Source organism: Corvus moneduloides, chromosome 7 (assembly GCF_009650955.1).
Source record: "Corvus moneduloides isolate bCorMon1 chromosome 7, bCorMon1.pri, whole genome shotgun sequence".
Classification (NCBI taxonomy): domain Eukaryota; kingdom Metazoa; phylum Chordata; class Aves; order Passeriformes; family Corvidae; genus Corvus; species Corvus moneduloides.
Genome location: NC_045482.1, coordinates 21,014,406 through 21,034,495, shown reverse-complemented (window position 1 = coordinate 21,034,495; position 20,090 = coordinate 21,014,406). Strand labels below are relative to the sequence as shown.

The 20,090-nt window shown below is 38.1% G+C and overlaps 2 protein-coding genes across 8 annotated transcripts in view; both read left to right on the top strand.

Moving 5' to 3' along the window:
* Positions 1-14,435, top strand: part of SCN2A (sodium voltage-gated channel alpha subunit 2) — a 76,393-nt gene extending 61,958 nt beyond the window's left edge. For 4 of the 5 annotated variants that reach the window (XM_032114387.1, XM_032114392.1, XM_032114389.1 and 1 more), the window contains exons 21-27: positions 2,100-2,222; positions 7,012-7,293; positions 7,843-7,896; positions 8,684-8,821; positions 9,454-9,558; positions 9,724-9,994; positions 11,098-14,435. In XM_032114387.1, the coding sequence (XP_031970278.1) occupies positions 2,100-2,222; positions 7,012-7,293; positions 7,843-7,896; positions 8,684-8,821; positions 9,454-9,558; positions 9,724-9,994; positions 11,098-12,293 (2,169 nt within the window). In that variant the 3' untranslated portion in view covers positions 12,294-14,435. The remainder of the gene's footprint in view (positions 1-2,099; positions 2,223-7,011; positions 7,294-7,842; positions 7,897-8,683; positions 8,822-9,453; positions 9,559-9,723; positions 9,995-11,097) is intronic. The other variant, XM_032114391.1, reaches the window with a different exon arrangement.
* A 1,474-nt stretch (positions 14,436-15,909) lies between these two features.
* The window catches only part of CSRNP3 (cysteine and serine rich nuclear protein 3), a 106,971-nt gene continuing 102,790 nt past the window's right edge, over positions 15,910-20,090 (top strand). For 2 of the 3 annotated variants that reach the window (XM_032115419.1, XM_032115417.1), the window contains exon 1: positions 15,910-16,267. In XM_032115419.1, coding sequence (XP_031971310.1) covers positions 16,261-16,267 — 7 coding nt within the window. In that variant the 5' untranslated portion in view covers positions 15,910-16,260. The remainder of the gene's footprint in view (positions 16,268-20,090) is intronic. The other variant, XM_032115418.1, reaches the window with a different exon arrangement.

Here is a 20,090-nt window from a genome sequence, read left to right as displayed (position 1 = left end):
CTAGAGGTATTTTGTTGAAATTCTCTAGTTTTATGAAGTTGTAATGCTTTCTGGAAATGATGCTTTTTGCTTTTTTTTTTTTTTTTTTTGGTGGTATAGAAGGGATGCTGTTCATCCCCTTCAGTTTTTGTTAGGTATGGAAGCAATTTCTTAAACTGTTTCTAATATTCTAATCAATTACTGTAGTTTCATTAGTTAGGCAATTAACCACTGAAATTTTCCTATGGGTGTAATGAATTTTGCCTTATTTAAAGTAATTAATTCCAAGTTTAGTGTCTTTAAAGATACAGTAGCTCAAGTTGATGAAGAGATTAGTATGAGACATTTTAAGGTCTGATTCAAGTGTCCTGTCACTCAATAATATGAAAGGAATATGTGCAATATGAAAGGAAAATACTGCTAGGAATTGTCAGTTCCATGGTACTATTCAGTACTCTCACATTTTTCACTGTATCATGGGGGTAACCTCAAAGAGACACTTCAGAGAACCATAGATGAGTCCCCTTGGAATGGGTTGCCACATGATTTTCCAAAGGTTGCACTACCAAGGAGCAGATACACATTGTCTGAAGGAGACCTAGTGAGAAGTGCATTCTAATTTCAAGTCTACATGCTCAACAAAGTATGTACAGTACTGGGTAGCATAAATGGAAGACTACAGATCTTTAACCATATAGAAAATATTCATTTCCCTTCCATCCCCAATAGCCTGAGTTACCCCTGTCTGTGCTAAAAGGCATCTCTCAGTTCCACATGTGTAATTCCTATGGAATGCAAGCTAAGAATATGTCTTAAACCACCTATTTGCACATTACGAAAAGCAGCAGAATTCTGTAGAAATTGCTAAATAACTCCCTAAAACTACAGTGATAGGTCATGAGGTTTTTACTACACAGAGCTTGGAAAACACTACAACTGGTAAATCCAGACCAGCATTGCAAATCCTATGGTAAGACACGACTATATGCACATCTAGTATTTTATGATTGAGTCTGTACCTTTGTGAAACGTGTATTGGCTCAATCATCAGATGTGTAAATTGCCATGAGCAGTAGAGCTTCCATTTATCAACAAATACTTAATTCTTATTTGATAATCTGTGTTTTAGTTACTTCTGTCAGTACTACTTACTGACCCTTGTAAGTAGCTTTGTTAGTTTTCTATGTCAACCTTACCCTGGTGAAATTAAAAAAAAAAATCTGAAGCATTCTTTTTAATCTGTAGTCAGGGGATTGAGATAAAAAAGCAAAAAGAACAATTTGGAGATGTAGGAATTGAGAGAATAGGAAGGATAGAAGGGAAGGGCATTAAATGGACAGACATAGAAGGTGATTTGTTTTATTTTTAATTTATTAGGGCCACTCCTTCCCAATGGCTATTAGAAATACATTTCCAAGGATTATTGATGAAAGATAATTGTATTATTTATTTTACAGCTATTCTAGTTTATTTACTCATCTGCCTGCAGACCAGACCAGCGTTTTGCAAGACAGAATTGATGAAGTGGTTAAAGGAGTCACAGGGAATGTAATGAAGTGTGGATATGCCTAAAAATGAAGCTTCTACCATTGTCTAACAAACAGTTGGTTCTCAGTCTTGATTAGTCTGGTTAAATCTGAACAGCACTGGTATCTATGGCTGTTGAATAAGATTTTCTGGACACTAGAAAGTTACATTTGACCAAAAGCAAGGTCTGGATGTGGTTTTTGAGAGCGTTTACATTCTCATCAAGTTCTGAAGATATCATGGGAAGTCCTGACCTAAATTGTCCATTCCAATTCACCCAAGCTTTTGGGTGTTTTGTTTTTGCATGTGACTTCATTTTTCTTTAAATCCCACCAAATGTTGACTGGTTTATGTGAATTTAGAAGGCACTTTTATACCATTCTACCAACATGATTTCATCAACAGGTATTTAGAATATACTTTTATTCTATTTTGTCTGACATAAAGATCTTTCTGCATTATAGAGGGTTTCCTGGAGAAAGAGGTCCAGCCTTGAATCTTCTTGAGAAGTTCAGGGCCCACATCATTCCCACCATATGTATCAGAAGGATATAAAGATGAATGAGCAATATTGCCTTTCTGTTTTTGTGTAGGTCTCTTTGGTTAGCTTAACAGCTAATGCCTTGGGCTACTCAGAACTTGGTGCGATTAAGTCCCTTAGGACACTAAGAGCTTTGAGACCTCTAAGAGCCTTGTCGCGATTTGAAGGGATGAGGGTAAGACAACATGAAAGAATCTGAAATAATGCATGCATCCACAGAAACAATGCATGCAGAATAATCAACGGCCAATCCATGCAGAAATGCTACCCTACCATCCTATATATTTCACATTTATCACTAACATATAAGCAAAAGGCTTCATCTGCTTATATGAATTCATGTGTTATTGCACATACTGTTACACTTAATGAGGCTCCTTGGCCTTTCACCATTTTTCATATTTTCATGGAGGGCCCAAGGATTTATCAACTGCATGGATCTATGCAGTGTTACTGAATTTATCCTATACAATTACATACTGCTATAGTCAGAACAGTTTAAAAAATCTCCAATACTTCCTCTTAAAAGTGTGTGCACATACACCCATGTATGCATGCACATGTGTATTTTGTACCAGTTTAGACTATCATACATAGTCTATATCTTTTAATACAGTGTTCTGTGTATATAAATTGGGAACGTCTTTTAGAACTAAAAGTTCTGTAATTACTTTGTACGTTAATAAGTAAATTGGCACTATTAAAACACCTCTCTTTCATATTAGAACTACTGCATTCTATTTAAGAAAACTTTTCTAGCATATCAAAGATCAAGCTGGTTTTGTGATTTCTGGTTGCTTACTGCTTTCCATATTGATTGTAAAATGTTGATTATAATCTATAGAGCACTAAGCAGCCTGAAAACATGTTAGATTTTTGCTGGTATATTTGAGAAGTTACTGTCCCCAGCTGCTCATTATCACCGTATCAGCTACCACAGCTGAGACCCTCAGGGCACATTCCATCTGTCTCAGTGCAAAGTCGAAGTGATGAGCATAGATCACTTCTTTGGTGCACTGAAATGGACAAAGACCTGATGTACTCTGCTATGACTCGAAAGCTCTAGAAATGTTTCTCTTAGGGGTAGTAGTGAACAACCAGATATGGCAGATATTTCTAGCCACAGGAAGATGTCTGGCTTACACTTTCAGGGTCCATCTGTCTCTCTTGGACATACTGCCATAGTGGGCATCAGCAGATGCACCAGAACTGGAACCCTACTGCCATAATTAAAAGGGATCCCTGTGTGAGCTCCCTCCTGTGATCACTATTCTTTGGCACCCCAGGTGATAAGCTGATTAGCTAATTTGTAAGTTAACTACAAATTGGTGAGCTTCTGAAGAAAATGTCACGCTCTCTGTGTGTGGAGAGTAAGAGAAGAGACTTCAACCGAAAAGGAAATGGACTTTGATAAAATGTTATAAATTCAAACAGGAAATAGCATTTCCTTGTCTCCAACAAATTTCTGGACCTTTACTAAAGCAAATTTGAAAATTGGGATGTTTATATCAGAGGTAAGGCCTGTCCAAAGCATCAGTATTATCTCACTAAAACCACGTTAACTGTTGGGTTGGGGTTCTTTTGTGACAAAGATTAGCAAAACAGAAACAACAAAATAAAAATATTTCAAATTTTATATGCACAGTAAATTGCTTAAGTGGCAATTTTTTATTGCAAGGGAAAAACCAATAACCTTGTCATGAAGGTTTATGGGTAATTGTCAATCCCATGACTTCCATGTTGGTGTAAACTTTACCTATGGCTTTGATCCTGCTCTGCCAACTGTATCTCTTTGTACAGTACCCAGATGAGGAGGAGATTTATGAGTTTAGCAAAAAACCAATAAAAAGTAGTGGATGAAGTTATATTTCTTAAGACTAGAAATGTGACCTGTAGTTTCATTAGTTAGGCAATTAACCACTGAAATTTTCCTATGGGTGTAATGAATTTTGCCTTATCTAAAGTAATTAATTCCAAATTTAGTGTCTTTAAAGATACAGTAGCTCAAGTTGATGAAGAGATTAGTATGAGAACATTTTAAGGTCTGATTCATGGAAATTCACATGCCTGTTCATAACATAATCATTCCATTGGTGTTTATCATGTATGAACTGAAAATATGACAATACAGTACCATGCATGTATTTGCATAGACACTTAAATTTGCTTCCATTGAGCATTATACTTCCCATATACAAGCAGGAAATCCTTTTCAATACATATAAAAATTTAAACTCACTGTACTATTCTCTAGGATTAGGACTTGTGCCTGCCCAAACTAGTAATTAGTAAAAAAAAATTGCCCCTATGAAAAACGTGATTTTTTTTTTCCTGCATCTTCCTACCAATGTTATTGCTAGGAAAGGTATACTTTAATTTGCACTTGGTACTTCATTAAAATAGCTGGTGGGAATATAATAATCTGTCCCTGCTCTGTCCCAAGCAGTATCACTCACTGCTATATGGTGCTAGGCACATAATACCTTTTTCTTTCAACCAGAAAACAAAGGGTTTGATGACTTTCTTATGCTTCCTCTACTTTCATCTGCTGTCAGGCCTAGCCCCTTTTCTCACACCCTTACAACCAGTGGAAGCTGGAAGGTGTCTGGATCAGTGTTTTCAGTGATGCTCAACCATATGTTTAGAGTTTCTTCTGATGATTCATATCACAAACTGGTTCTCTATAGCTTCAGGACTCAGACTAAAACCAGAGAAAGTAGGTCAGCTGTAGAAATCCAGCAATTAAAGAAAGAACATGACTGGACCTGCAGCTGCAGCAGAAAGAGGAACAGAACTCTTGGGTGTACTGAGACTGAAAGCTCAAGGACAAATATTTTCACTTCATTAACTATCCCTTTATATCTCAAGAATCATTCCTGATGGATGATATTATTACATTTAAGAATATTTAAGAATATTTTTTAAGTAGAAGAATTGAGATAACTTTCAATTAAAAAAAGCCTAATATATTTGGAAATTATTCCCAAATTGGGAAAAAAATTATTTTTTCATTTATTATTCCGGTCAAGCTTGCTTTAAGAATAAGTGTGTTCATGATTTTCCAATTTGAACTAATTCAGCATTGTTATTAGACTGTTCATTTGCATAGGTCAGACAATGCCTTATGGCCTTCCATGGTCATGTGGTTTACAATGCTATGTACAAGCTTGTCAACATAAGACAGCACTGTTGAAATAGTCAGAAGAGATTTATCCATCAGTCAGGGAATCCTCTCTACCCAGATGCTGACTTATATAATTCTGTATTACTTTTGCTTTTTAATTTATAACAGGTATAGCTAAGGAGATTTTTAGTATGATTAAGAAACAGTTCTGATTTGTTTTAAATTTCCCTACTAGAAATAACCACTTATTAAAACATTTGATTTAAAATATGTGGAAAAAATGTACAAACAAACAAAGAAGCATGGAAGGTTTGGACTTTATGCACCATTCTGCACTTTTCTAGAGTCATGGAGTAGTTTACATTGAAAGGAACCTCATTTGATTCAGCTCCTAAATTTAATAGAACAACAATTTCACTGAAGTCCTATAGTCTCTCAAATGTTGTCCAAAGAATGTATCACCCACAAGAGCTAGTGTTTTGGCAGGAACGGGGCCCTGAAAGTAAACCAGGAATTTCTCCTTTCCTTCAGCCCAATTCTACTTTATAGTACATGTGATGGTGGTTCATCACCTATCTAACATTCAAAGGGTTTATTTTCTGTTCTGTAAAAGGGCAAGGAATGAAAGCCGATCTACCTGGATGACTAATTTTAAAATTCATTGATTCTATGGATGCTGTTAGTTGCAGATATAACTGTAATGCCAAAATAGTTCATAGACCTTCACTACATATTTGTATTTTAAACAGAAAGAAGTAGTTTATTATGCTAGAGGATCTGCCCTAGTACCTACATCATATAAACTAAATGAATTATAAACAAGCCCATCAAAGTAATAGGTAGTGTTCTGCATTAAAAAAAAAAACAACAACAAAACAAACAACAAAAAAGCAAACTTCACTAAATTTTAAGGATCTGGTTCAGTTGTTTTGGCAAAGCTGGCAGCAGTGCTCTATATTTAAAAATTTTTATATTCTTAGAGTTATTTACAGAGAGATTTAAAATAGGAATTAACTTATTTAGCATCATTGATTCCATCATTAAATTAATAATTCTCGTTCATAATGGACCTACTTTCTCCCAATTTTTATTTTCCATAGTGTTTTATTTTCATTCTAGCATGTTTTTAATCATTGCTCATCATCACACATGAATTCATTTTCACATTTTTCTTTCCTGAAGCCTGATTTTTCCCAGAATTCAGTTGGGAATTAAATCAAGTCTCTTTTTCAAGTTTTATCTGCCACTTGCCTGAACACTAACATCTCTGGTGTGTTCAGATACTCAGTAGCTTTCCTGGTTTGAACATTTCTACTTTTCTGATTCTATATGTAAACATCCAAATGAACATCACTGGATTTTATTTTTAAAAAGACTCAAAGTTACTTTCAATTAGAAATTTGCTCAGTAATAGATTTGAACTTACTTCGATTTGTTTATCCAGTAAACATGTAATATAAAAAATTTGGTTTGTTTGAGTCAATCAGTGATTATAATTATTATGGTTTTGCAGACATACATTAAGTAAATATTCTAAAAAGCACTGATAAATACTACTTCTTCCTTTTTTTTTTTCAGTTTAACTGGTTGGTTTTTATTATTCCCATTCTTTAAAGCTACCATTTGCTACTATTTGTATTTTTTCCTTCAAATTATGTTGACATTTTATCTTTTCTCTATACTGCTTTTCTGACTTGCTACTCTCAACAATTAAAGAAGTGTAAGACAGATATTAGAATTACAATAGCATGTTACATTTGAGAAAGGCTGATGAAGTATTTGTAAGATACTGGTGCCTATGTTCTTACAGTGTCTCTCTTCGGTTTCATTTGTACTCCAGGTGGTGGTGAATGCCCTGTTAGGAGCAATTCCATCTATTATGAATGTGCTTCTTGTTTGCCTTATATTCTGGCTGATCTTTAGTATCATGGGAGTAAATCTATTTGCTGGAAAGTTTTACTACTGTGTTAACACTACAACCGATGAGAGATTTGATATCAGCCAAATCAACAACTTTAGTCAATGTGAGGAGCTCATACAAAACAATGAAACTGCCCGGTGGAAGAATGTGAAGGTTAACTTTGACAATGTAGGCCTTGGTTACCTTTCTCTGCTCCAAGTGGTAAGTCACCAGTCCTTAATTTCTATTTCTCTTTCTACATCTCTGTTGTTTACTTGTAACAGTTAAAAGTTTTTTACTTTTTTTTTTTTTATTATTTAGAAATTTTGTCTCTCACTTCCTGGTTTGAATTACGAAGTGTGGGATAAATCCGTGACTCTACAGAAATAACACAAAGCCTAGAGGCTATACTGACTATGAGAAAAAAAAATGTAATTCAAACCTAATACACCTTAGCTGCATTGAATCTGTATCAAGTAAACCTGTAATGCTGATGCACAAAGAAAATACCTTTTACATCAGATATTATTCACAATAGACAAAAGTTCTTAATGGATGCTGTGTCCTCTGTAGTCAGATATTAGACTTGGCTTGCAATTCTTGTACATGAATAAAACATACAATAGAAGGCAAGAGTCAGCTATTAGCATTGCACTCTGCTGGTTTCTATGATGAGGACTAAAGACACTTAGTCTTCAGCTCCTAAAAAATTCTTCTGACAAGCCATTTTCCAGGAAAAGTGTGACCTAAACACCTGTGTTCTTTTTATAGGCTACGTTTAAAGGATGGATGGATATCATGTACGCAGCTGTGGATTCTCGTAATGTAAGTATAGTCCCTCGACTCCATTTGTTTTGATTGTATGAGCTCCAAGATTTGAGAATGCAATTTTCACAGCTTTCAGAAATAACAGTAAAAATGAAAGAACAAAGAGTTACTATAACTTTGTAGTTAAAGAAAATGGAAACTATGGGAAAAATACAAGAAATGAGGAAAGCAGAGGAGCAGTCCTAAAGGATTCCATGGTCTCTATGGTACAGTTGAATCAAAATTCCTCAATCCTACAACAGACTTACCTATTGCCATGAAATACCTTTTCATTGCCATGAAATACCTTTTCCTCCTCTCATTATGCATTGAGCCATTACATAGCTGTACCAAGAAAATATGCTTAGTCTAAACATGGCCTGGATGCCTCTCTTCCATAATCCTGTGCAGTTTCCTAAGTGTCCATAGCAGTGAAATCTCCACAAGCCCACAACTGGGACTCCCACAAGATCTACAGAAAATTCTGCAAATGTAAAGCTTGGTGTTTCTGGTTGTCTGTACACTCAGACAGGTGGAACTTTGCTAGTTTAAACCAATTGTGTTTTCAGTATTTATTCTACATTCATACAGGCCAGTTACAATTTTAAAAATGAAATATCAAGTTTGATAATAAAGTCTTTTTTTCAAGAATGTAACTTCTTGTGGATTGAAGATCAGTGGAATGGATATGTCAGAACTTGACCGTAAGAAGCAAAGGTCACAATCATAGAGCCCTAAATTCAATCGAGCAGATATTTTGCGGTCACTGTTAAACTAATGCATAGTTTCTATGCCTTTTTTGCAGGTTTTGGATCAGCCTAAGTATGAAGATAACCTGTACATGTATCTTTACTTTGTCATCTTTATCATCTTTGGATCATTTTTTACCTTGAACCTTTTTATTGGTGTCATCATAGACAATTTCAACCAGCAGAAAAAGAAGATAAGTACCTCGTTATTCTGAAAAGAAAGTAAAAAAAAACCCTTATTTTTGGTCCACTGATGACAATTTTATTCATAAGTTTTTTTTAATGATAAATTAGTTAAGAGCTCTGAATAGTAAATACATTAAATTATTAAAGCTTACAGTTTGGCTTGATGAGGGTTTGATGGACAAGTGACAGTATATGACTCTCCATGGCTAGTGAAATACTCAATGTCATCTTTGTAAAGATCTGGATTTGAGACTGCAGCCTATAATTGAGTCATAAAAAGGCTAACCATTGAAATAGCAAAATGTAGCTTTAAAAATTCTTTGCTATACTACCTTCATGTTACAGAGCTCAGCAGTGTAGATTTCTGACCTTTGATAATAAACATTGTATTATCTTTATTTGTACGCTCTTTAGTCTTTGCGTTTTGTCAACACTGTTTCAAAAGGTATCAGTGTTCCAGCTGCCAAACTTAACACTTTGTGTAGCTTAATACTTAATATAAAGATTATAAAAGAGGATTTTTATGTCTGTCTTAAATTTTCCCACAGATGAGAATGTGAACAAGAGTGATTATTAGTATTATTTATAAGTAATCAATAAAGATACATGATTGTAACCAGTTTTTTTCTCTTTGGTTTACTTTGGAGGTCAAGACATTTTTATGACAGAAGAACAGAAGAAATACTACAATGCAATGAAAAAATTGGGTTCAAAGAAACCACAAAAGCCTATACCTCGACCAGCAGTAAGAATAAAAATATTTTCTGTTATTTTTACATCTATTTAAAAATTGGATTTTTCCAATTATGCCTTAGGCTGAAATAAGTTGTAAGCTAAAAAAAAAATGTGATATTAGAAAAGACTTATTAATCTGAAATACCGTTTTTTTCTCTTTCTTCTGCCACAACAGAACAAATTCCAAGGCATGGTCTTTGATTTTGTAACAAAACAAGCATTTGATATCAGTATCATGATACTTATCTGCCTTAATATGGTCACAATGATGGTAGAAACAGATGATCAGAGTGAAGACATGGAAAACATTTTATATTGGATTAACCTGGTGTTTATCGTACTCTTCACTGGAGAATTTGTCCTGAAATTGATTTCACTTCGTCATTACTACTTTACTATAGGTTGGAATATTTTTGATTTTGTGGTTGTCATTCTCTCCATAGTAGGTAAGAGTAATGCATTTTTATGCAATGTCTAATTCTGTGTAAACTGCAATATTTTTGGCGTGTAAAATCTATTTATATTTTGGTTTAAATTCATCACTAGAAAATCTTACCCATAGGATAACTGAAAAGTATGGTAAGAATGTTTTTAAGCAAGAGGTTTCACACATTCCTACTTTTTTATTGGTTGAAATTAGATCTTTATTCTGAACTCATAGAGATTCCTATGCATACATGAAAGGTAATTTTGATATAAACTCACAGTGACAGTTGCAGGTGAAAGAGTCCAGCCATCCAAAATCTGAGAGCAAAATCTGCCTGAGACTATTATTAGGGTATCATGCATGCACCCCAGACAGCAGGGTAAAACCCTTTGCTTACTTCGGTTTTGTTTTACCCTGAGAGGCTTTGTGCCTGAGCTGGAGTGAGCACTGCAGAAGCAGAGCTGAAGCAGATGTGGCAACAAATAATTACTCACTAATTGCTTTTTCTAGAGCAGAAAACTTGAAAGAACTTGAGTAAAAATTGTGTTATTTTAACTTTTAAGTACTCCTTAATATGCAAATCAGTTTTGCTATTTTTGTATCGAAAAAGCTATTTTTCTGCTTTGAGCCGCATAATATAGTGTTCAATTCTTCTGCTCTTCTGTGAGTTATGAAAACCTTTTTATCAGTTTGTTTCTGTTCAGAATTTCTCTGTCATTAATAATAAACTTGTGTTCATGTTATTTTTTGTATGATTAAGAAGTTGCAGTTCTATTCAAATATACATATTTTCTTTGAATAGCCTAACTTGATTACATGACATTTTAATACTGCTGTGCATATGATCTTTCTTCAGATTAACTGAGATTATTTTTGTTACAATTAAACAAATGGGGATTCCTCTGATCTCAGCATTCACTAATATACATACCCTAGTTATTAGTTTTTCCTAAAAAAGTATACCAAACAAAAGGTTTTGTAAAAACAACTGAATGGCTAATTACTAAAAATCTGTTTAAATATCCTACTCTTCTTAAAGTTCTACAATGCTTGTAGAATATATCTTTAGCAGTGGTTTTAAAATGTAATAATATTCTTTACTGATTTAACTTGTTTTTCTAGGTATGTTCTTAGCTGAGATGATTGAGAAGTACTTCGTATCCCCCACACTATTCAGAGTCATCCGACTTGCCAGAATCGGTCGAATCCTGCGCCTCATTAAGGGCGCTAAGGGAATCCGCACTCTGCTTTTTGCTCTGATGATGTCTCTTCCTGCTTTGTTCAACATTGGGCTGCTGCTCTTCCTGGTCATGTTCATCTATGCCATATTTGGCATGTCCAACTTTGCCTATGTCAAGAGGGAAGTTGGGATTGATGACATGTTCAACTTTGAAACGTTTGGCAACAGCATGATCTGCCTGTTTCAGATCACCACGTCTGCGGGCTGGGATGGTTTGCTCGCCCCGATCCTTAACAGTGGGGAGCCGGACTGTGACCCCCATAAAGATCATCCAGGGAGTTCTGTGAAAGGTGACTGTGGCAACCCTTCTGTTGGGATTTTCTTCTTTGTCAGCTACATTATCATATCCTTTCTGGTAGTGGTGAACATGTACATCGCTGTGATTTTGGAGAACTTCAGTGTTGCTACTGAAGAAAGCGCTGAACCCTTGAGTGAGGACGACTTTGAGATGTTCTATGAAGTCTGGGAGAAGTTTGATCCTGATGCAACACAATTCATAGAGTTCAGTAAATTATCAGATTTTGCAGCTTCATTAGATCCACCTCTTCTCATAGCAAAACCAAACAAAGTCCAGCTTATTGCAATGGATCTGCCCATGGTGAGCGGTGACAGAATTCACTGCCTTGACATCTTGTTTGCTTTCACAAAGCGTGTATTGGGGGAAAGTGGGGAGATGGACGCCCTCAGAATACAGATGGAAGATCGGTTTATGGCAGCCAATCCTTCTAAAGTCTCCTATGAACCAATTACAACCACATTGAAACGAAAACAGGAGGAGGTGTCTGCTGTCATCATTCAGCGTGCTTACAGACGTCACCTTTTAAGGCTAAAAGTCAAAAAAGTATCATGTATATTTAGTCAGGATAAAGGTAAAGAGGAAGATGATCTGCCCATGAAAGAAGATATGATTATGGATAAACTCAATGAGAACTCTACTCCAGAAAAAACAGATATGACCCCATCCACAACCTCCCCACCTTCTTATGACAGCGTAACAAAGCCAGACAAGGATAAATATGAAAAAGACAAGTCAGAAAAAGAAGATAAAGGTAAAGACAGCAGGGAAAGTAAAAAGTAACATAGAATGCTGTTTGTGATAAACTGTTTACAGCCTGAAAAAGTATGTATTTGTGTCAACAGGACTCCTGTAGGAGGTACATGCCAAACTGTCAGTTTTTACATATATAGATATATATATAATTATATATATATATATATATAAGGTCAGTGCCTATAGCAAGACAGTGACCCCTCGTCATCAAACTGCAACTCTGTAAAACAGGGTAACATCTTGACAGGAGGTTGTTGTTTTTAGTACCAGCTGACACTGCTGAAGAGATGATAAAATGGCCAACCAGACTGTAGGGACCAGTTAAAAAAAAAAGGTGCAAACCTATGAATCTCTGTGTTTAACATGAAACACACAGTACAAAAATTGTATCCACTGTTAGCATTTCAACAGTCACATTTGCCATATTTTTACAAAAATCAGTGTTGGTGAACTTATCATTTTTTAATTCACAGGTTGTTTACTATTATATGTGACTATTTTTGTAAATGGGTTTTATGTTGGGGAAGGGGGTATGAGGACCAGGTGTTCTACTCTCGGATTCTCTATAATGTACAGACAGAAGTGATTTGCATGAAGGCATGCTGCACTTGTAGTTCATGCATGGGAAAACATGACGTCACACAAAGCAGCAGTCTGACTACTTCCATGTTTCAGGGTGGCTCTGTATGTTGAGGTGCTTAATAACAGTATCCATCTAGTATCTCATCCAGACAAATCTTAATGTGCCTGTAAAGTCCCATAGAGTCTACAATAATAGAACAGATGTTTTATTTTTTCATAAGTCATTTAACAATAGTTGAACAAACTCTGTGTAAAAATTCTACTGAGGGACATAGAGTCCACTTTTAAGTATTCTTCTGCGGAAAACAGTTTACTTGACATTGGGAAATTGAGTTTACCAAAAACCTCCAAAACATAAGGATTATGAAGTTGTTCTGCTTCACCCTGCAGTATCATTTAGCCATCTTCTGCTCTCAGCAAGGTTGACATTGTATGTGTTGATTAAAAAAGAACCCTCTATGTAAATAGTTATTTTATCCCGTGGTGCATGTTTGAGCAAACAAATAATGACATGTGCACAATATTTATTGCATCAAATATGTACCACAGTAAGTGTAATTTGCAAGCTCTCAACAGCTAATAAGAAGTATTCTGTACCATTATAGATAGTTTGGAAGCTATCACTGATGCATGTTTATCTTGCCTTTGCTGCTGTAATTTTACTCCTTCCACTGTTAAGAGTCTAATATGGGAAGCCATATCTCAGTGGTTAAGTGAAATAAATTGTTCAATTGGTCATCATTCTTTCATGACATCAAGCAATAGTTTGCAGCTATTTAAGAGCTTCTTGCTTTGCATTCTAAAATTTTAAGTGACTACTGTACGGTGCATAGTCAGACTGTACAGGATATGTTGCAAACTGCTTAATCTGTTGAAAACTACATGGATAGAATTTTCTAAGAAAATATAAATACTGTAAAAAATACCATTTTATTTTATTTTTCAGCGTTTTGTACATAAAATAAGAAATGAGAATTATCTTCAGGTTGATGTTACTGTCACTTTTGTTACTTTCTATCCATAGCACTTTTTAATTCAAGAACTTCACAAAATAAGAAACAAAGGAAAGAATGGGGTAGCTTTAGGTTTCTGCTTTTTTATTAGTACTGTATTTTTGCACACATTTTAATGTGAAATAAGTTTCAAACTGAGTCCAAAATGCACTTGCTTCCAAATAGATATAACTTGTAATTGAAATGTGGTGGGGAGGATTTGTTTAAAATTCTAGCACTGCCTGCATCAGAAGTTTCAAGGTAGTCTTTTTATTCATGAAATCTTTACCAGTGTTTGTTTACATAGACTATTCTTATTCTTGTTGATTCATGCTGCACTAGAACTGTTCTAAATATAATATGGGATCCACAATGTTCTTTTTCCACAGGAATTAAATAGCAAACTTGTATAATTGATCACATCAGGACATTTTGTGTTTCTTACACAAGCAAAAATTCGATGTTGACTCCTCCTTTTACAAAAATATTGACTTGTGTGTCGGTGAACTGCATGCAGGAAAATGCTATTACCATAAAGAACAGTAAACCACATTACAGTTGAGCCAAAAGAATAAAGACTTCATTTTTTATTGTATTTAATGGTTTTGTCTGGTTTTTTTTCCCCACTAAAAACTACTGGATATCAAGAGGTGCTACGAAAATAAAATACGAATAAATAAAAGGTTAGAAATAGATTTGTGAAAAGTAAAAAAAAAAAAATGAAGCTGTATGCTTTCTGAAAGATCTTAAACCTGATTTGCACTTACACTCTTCAGGTTATTAATCTTATTCAGGATCCTAGTAGGATAATGTCTAAGAGCTCATGATGCTTCAATCCTTTCTTCATACCTTTTTCATATTCTGAGACAACTAGAAAAATGGATGTTAAAGAAAGTCTCTAGCTACCACGGCTGCAATGTAGGTATCATTTCAACTATATTTTACATTTGAAGTGAAGAATTATCTTTGTGTTATAAAGACAAAAATATTCATTGCATTATTTTCAAAGTATAACTTATTATTTTGTGCTAAGACATGAGAGCCAAATTTTAGGTAGCAATCATATTTGACTGCTATTTCTTAAAAGAACTTCTCCCTGTTGTAAATTTGAAGTAATGCCATGAAAGTTACACTGAACAAATTGAAAGCACAATCTCTAATAATCATCATAGATGTGCAGATGTCCACTCTACATCAGATCCTCTGAAGAGTATTGAGAAAACCAGATATACCCAGTGATCTGTGTGATGTATAACTCCGAGCTTTGGGTGTGCACCCCAGCAGAAACACTTGCAATGGAACAGTAGCATGGTGCATGCCCTACGTCCCTTCTCTCCACAATTTTCAACCACTGATGGTCTGTTGAGATTGTTCACTCTAGAAATGAGTATCACTACACTCGTGTAGTGAGCTCTTAGGCTGCAGTGTTTTAGTTAGATTCTTCACCTCAGCTGTGAAAAAACAATTGTCAGGGCAGGGTGTAAGATAGGGAGAGATGGAGAATTCAAAATCGTGTAATTAAAGGACAAGTTTCGTGTTGGTTTGGTTGGTTTTGTGGAGGGAAAGGTCTTGAAAAAAATGCAGGTACATAAATATTTGTCTGACTTAGACTGAAAACAATCAGTATGTCTGAGAGGGGTTTGTGCTTAACACAAGACTAGCACAAAGAAAAAAATTAATTAAATGCCTCAGACAACAAGCCGCTGTGGTTTTGCTTGGGTACCCCTCCCTTTGTTGTTTGTTTTGTAAACAAATCTCCAGCTGACACATGGGACACTCGCGAAGGCCGGGCGTGTCCCCAGAGCATCCCCCCGCGGTCTGTGCCTGCGGCTCCGGCCGCTCGGTGCTGCCGCGGCCCCGCGCCCGCTCCCTCCCGGCGGCCGCCGCCCCGAGGGCGCCCGCAGCGCAGGTGAAGGAGCGGGGCAGCCCGGCCAGGCAGGGCCGCTCCCCCGGCACCGCGAGCCCCGGGCGGGAGGCGGTGGCCGAGCAGCTCCCCGGGCTGGCCCGGGGAGGGCGGAGCGGCCCGCGGGAGCGGCTCGGGGTCACCCCGCCCCGGAGCGGGGAAAGCGCCGCACGCCGCGCTCTGTGCCGGCCATGGAGGGCGGGGGCTCGGCGTCCCTGTTGGCCGCGGCTGCCGGCGTGGGGCCGGCTGGCGAACCTGGGAGGCGACAGGAAGCGCTGGAATACCGGTGGCTCAGGTGAGGACCCGCAAGCGCAGTGGGCGTTTGCAAGCGCAGAGGCGGCGGAGCCCGGCGCACCCGCTGGCAGCGCAGGAACTGGGAGAGCCGGGCGAGGAGAACAAACCCCACTGGCATCTGCGTTTGTGAGTCACCCGGAGGGAGCGGCTGTCCCCAGATCGGATCCTCGCCTGTAAGACCGCCTGTCTTTCCTGGCGTTTGCGACACCTGAGGCGTAAAGGGATGCGAGGTGAGGTGGCCTGCGGCACCCCTTTAGGGCTCCCGGGGTTTTCGCTGTCCCTCGGTGCTGCCGCTGGCCCAGCACTTTCAGCCGCCGCTGCGCCCGTCGGCTCGGAGCCCCTCGGTGTGTGGGGGTGTCTGCCCGGCTGGCGGCACACAGCGCCCGGGCCTGGCCGCCTCGCTGCACGGAGGGCGCGGACAGAGCTGGGGTAGCCCCAGCTGGCCCCGGCATAGCGCAGTAAATGGGAAGCGTCTCAGGGGACTTCTGTTTAGTCTGTGGTTCTGGATAGGTCCTGTGGTGCTGCAAGACCGTGCTAGTCCTGTGTGAGAAACTGTGTTCTATCTCCACTCAGGACAGCAAACTCTGGAGCGACAAGATACCTCCAGTTTATTCTTCATCTAAAACATCTTCTGATCTAAGTAGACAGGAAGACACGCAGTTGTGAGAGGCAGTTGCTGACGCTAAATAATGAACAGATTGCTTCAGGCTGAAAAACATGCTCAGTTTCCCATGTTCTTTCACACTTAATGTTTAATTATACCCACCATATATTGCAGCGTTTTGAATGAGGATATGTTCTACTGGGGAAAGATTGCTAACAAAAGCCTGCCACAAAAGATTTCACATCCACATTTGTCACCCTTACTTTATCAGTGTGCAAATTGGAGAATGAGTTTTTGTATAGTGTGTGTGGAAAAAATAAAGCTCTAAGAGATTTGTAAATTTTAGTGTATTTACCCTGAAAAGTGGCAACATAAATAAAGACCCAAGGGCAAAGATGCTGGAGTGGCATACCCTAAGGTGACTCCAGAATAACTTCTATGCTGTTTAGTCTTGTCAGAGGAAAGCAGGTTAAAGTAATCTCTAAAATACAGCTTTTAAAAATTGACTGTAAGGAAAATTGTATGCCTGTTCTTACCTGTGGCTATTGTTTCAGTATATTATTTATGTGTTTACTGTTTGAACAATAGTTCAGGTTAGCTCAGTAACATCCCTCACTAGTCACTAAAAATCTCATCATAATTTGTTTTAGAGAACGCAGTAAAATGAGAAAAAGTGGAGAGAGATTTTGTGACTAAGCATGCTTTATTTTAAAGTGTTCTGAAGTATCGTAAAGCTTTTTAGATCTATTTAGCTTTTACTGTGAAATAAACAGAACTCTCTGCAATATGTGGTAGAAGTTTGGTTGAACCTTGGGAAATCTATTTGTATTTCGGGTTAGGTAGTATATATGGAATATAAAGTGCATGAATGTAGACTGGCTTCTGCACTCTTTGGGGACCCTTACTTGTGTAATAGTCTGAGAAGTGTTTGCAGCATGCAGTGGTACCTTGCTGTGAATTTATCTTTTTGATAGGTCTTGTGTCTGACTATCTAGATTTTTGATTCTGTCAGGTTGTTCTAATGACAATTCAAAATTATTTCCTGCCTCTGGGATTGCATAGCAACGGCTGTGGAGGGAATAAGCAATAAGCAACTGCAGGAGGCTGTAATGCGTGTTACAACACACATTCGCTATTGTAAATTGTTGTATTTTGGAAACAAATGGCCTTGTAGAGATGCTACAGAACAGCAGACAGCCTAGTTTGGCACTTGTCACACTGATAGCTCAGCTTGCTTTAACCACAGACAGATGTTACTGCATGGATGTACTACATCAGTCTATTTGTTCAAAGTGAAGGGGGGGTGAATGGGGCTGAACTGTGGTTTGGATTACTTTCTGTAGGGGAATCTTCTACAGGTAGTTGATGGTGACTGATGGTTTTGGTCTAACCCCAGCTGGCAACTAAATGCTGCACAGCTGCTCACTCACTCCAGCAGCAGGATGAGGGAGTCAATCAGAAGGGTAAAAGTGAGAAAACTTGTGGGTTGAGGAAAAGGCAGTTCAGTAGGTAAAGGAAAAGCCACTCACACAAGCAAAGCCAAACAAGGCACTCATCCACCAGTTCCCATGGGCAGGCAGCTGTTCAGCCATCTGCAGGACAGCCAGGGCTCCACCACACGTAACGGCGACTTGGGAAGACAAACACTGTCACTCCAAACATCCCCCCTTCCTCCTTCTTCCCCCAGGTTTGTATGCTGAGTATGACACCATATGGTGTGGGGATATCCCTGTTGTCAGCTGGGGGCAGCTCTCCCAGCTGTGTCCCCTTCTAACTCCTTGTGCACCTCCATTCTCCTCACTGGTGGGACGTGTGAGGAGCAGAAAATGCCTTTGCTCTGTGGGAGCACTGCTCAGCAATGGCAAAAACATCCTGGAATTACCAACACTGTTTCCAGCACAAATCCAAAACACAGCACCACACTAGCTGCTGTGAGGAAAATTAACTCTCTCCTGGCCAATCCCAGCACACTAATTTAGAGAAACAGTGAGCCAGGGGATAAGAAGGTTTGGATGCTGTAAGGGCCCCAAGCAACTCACTCGATGAGACATTTAAAAGGGCTCATGGTTGTTCGTGTACTCTAAGTTACAGGCACAGGACAAATACTGACAAGGTATTCTCAAGAGGTAAAAACAAAAAAACTTTACTGGCAACTTTAGAAAATCAAAGAAACTTTGACAAAGGGTTTAATGCAGCGTTCAATCAATATAAAACACTTCTCAAAGTATTAACTTGGCCCATTCAACTTGGCAAACTCTAAGCCAGTTCAATTTTAAGTTACTCAAAAATTGCAAGAAGAGGGAATTAGAAGAAGAAACAGAGACAGAAAAGATGCAGAAAAGGATACATATAGGTACGAACTCCTGGATTCCAGTGGCATTCAGATAAAAATTCCAAGAGGAAGTATGGTCAAGACATCTGATTGCCTTGTGTTTGGCCTTAAATACCCCTTGGCTTTCCTGAGCCCTTCCCCCACATGGGACTTCTGGTCATTTGGCCACTTAGGAGCTGGGTTAGGGGCTCCAGGGGTGGAGTGTGGAGCATTGCCTCCCCTGTGCCAGGGATTGGCAGCCACTGCAGGGCTGGGATACAGGCTCTGGGGTGGAGGGGTGTGGAGAAGGGCACTGCCTCACCGGGCAAGGACTGACCTGCCCCCTCATACATGCACCCCAGAATGTCTCTAGACATCAGTTTTTTCAGTCTCTCACAGATGTCTCTGGCAGTGAAGATATCTTCCTAATGTATGTATGAATCTGAGAAAAACAGAGCATTTGTGTTACTGGGAAAAGAATTCATCTAATAGATGCAGTGTTAAGTGAAGGACTGATACATGCATGTAAAATGATCTAGAAGATTTAATATTTTCCTTTGTTTTTTGCTGTTTCTAGTATGCATCATTGTACTATATTAGTTACTCTCTTACCCCACAACCCATTTAAGGAAGCTTATATTTTTGTTAATTCTAAAAACTTGTCAAATGAATAATGCCACACTATTCTGAAAGTAAAATTTTACCTTCAAAGTTTTTCACACCGAACTGGTTCACTGGTTACTGGTGTTGTAAATTGCTTGACTTCCTGAGGCCAGTTTAAATACTTTTTCAAACCTTAATAAAGATGCAGGTGTTGCTGCTCCCCCTCCCCCTCATCCTGTTTGTTGTATGGCTTTGACAGGTAAAAAAGAAAAGCCTGTTGCATTTCCCATTTCCCAGGCAAATACCCTCTCCGTTGGGAATGCCTTCCATTACTCTCAATATCCTCAGTTACTTGATGATTTGTCCAAGCATTTTGCAAGACCTGTGCAGTTCTGTGCCAGAGTGTGCAGGCTAGGTCAAAAAGGAGAATGGGCATGGCCAAACTGGAGATAGCTGCTCTTATCTGCACTCCAGGGAGGGGGATGAAATGGAGGTAATCCAGACTAATTGGTTTCGGTGATAATACATTCTGTAT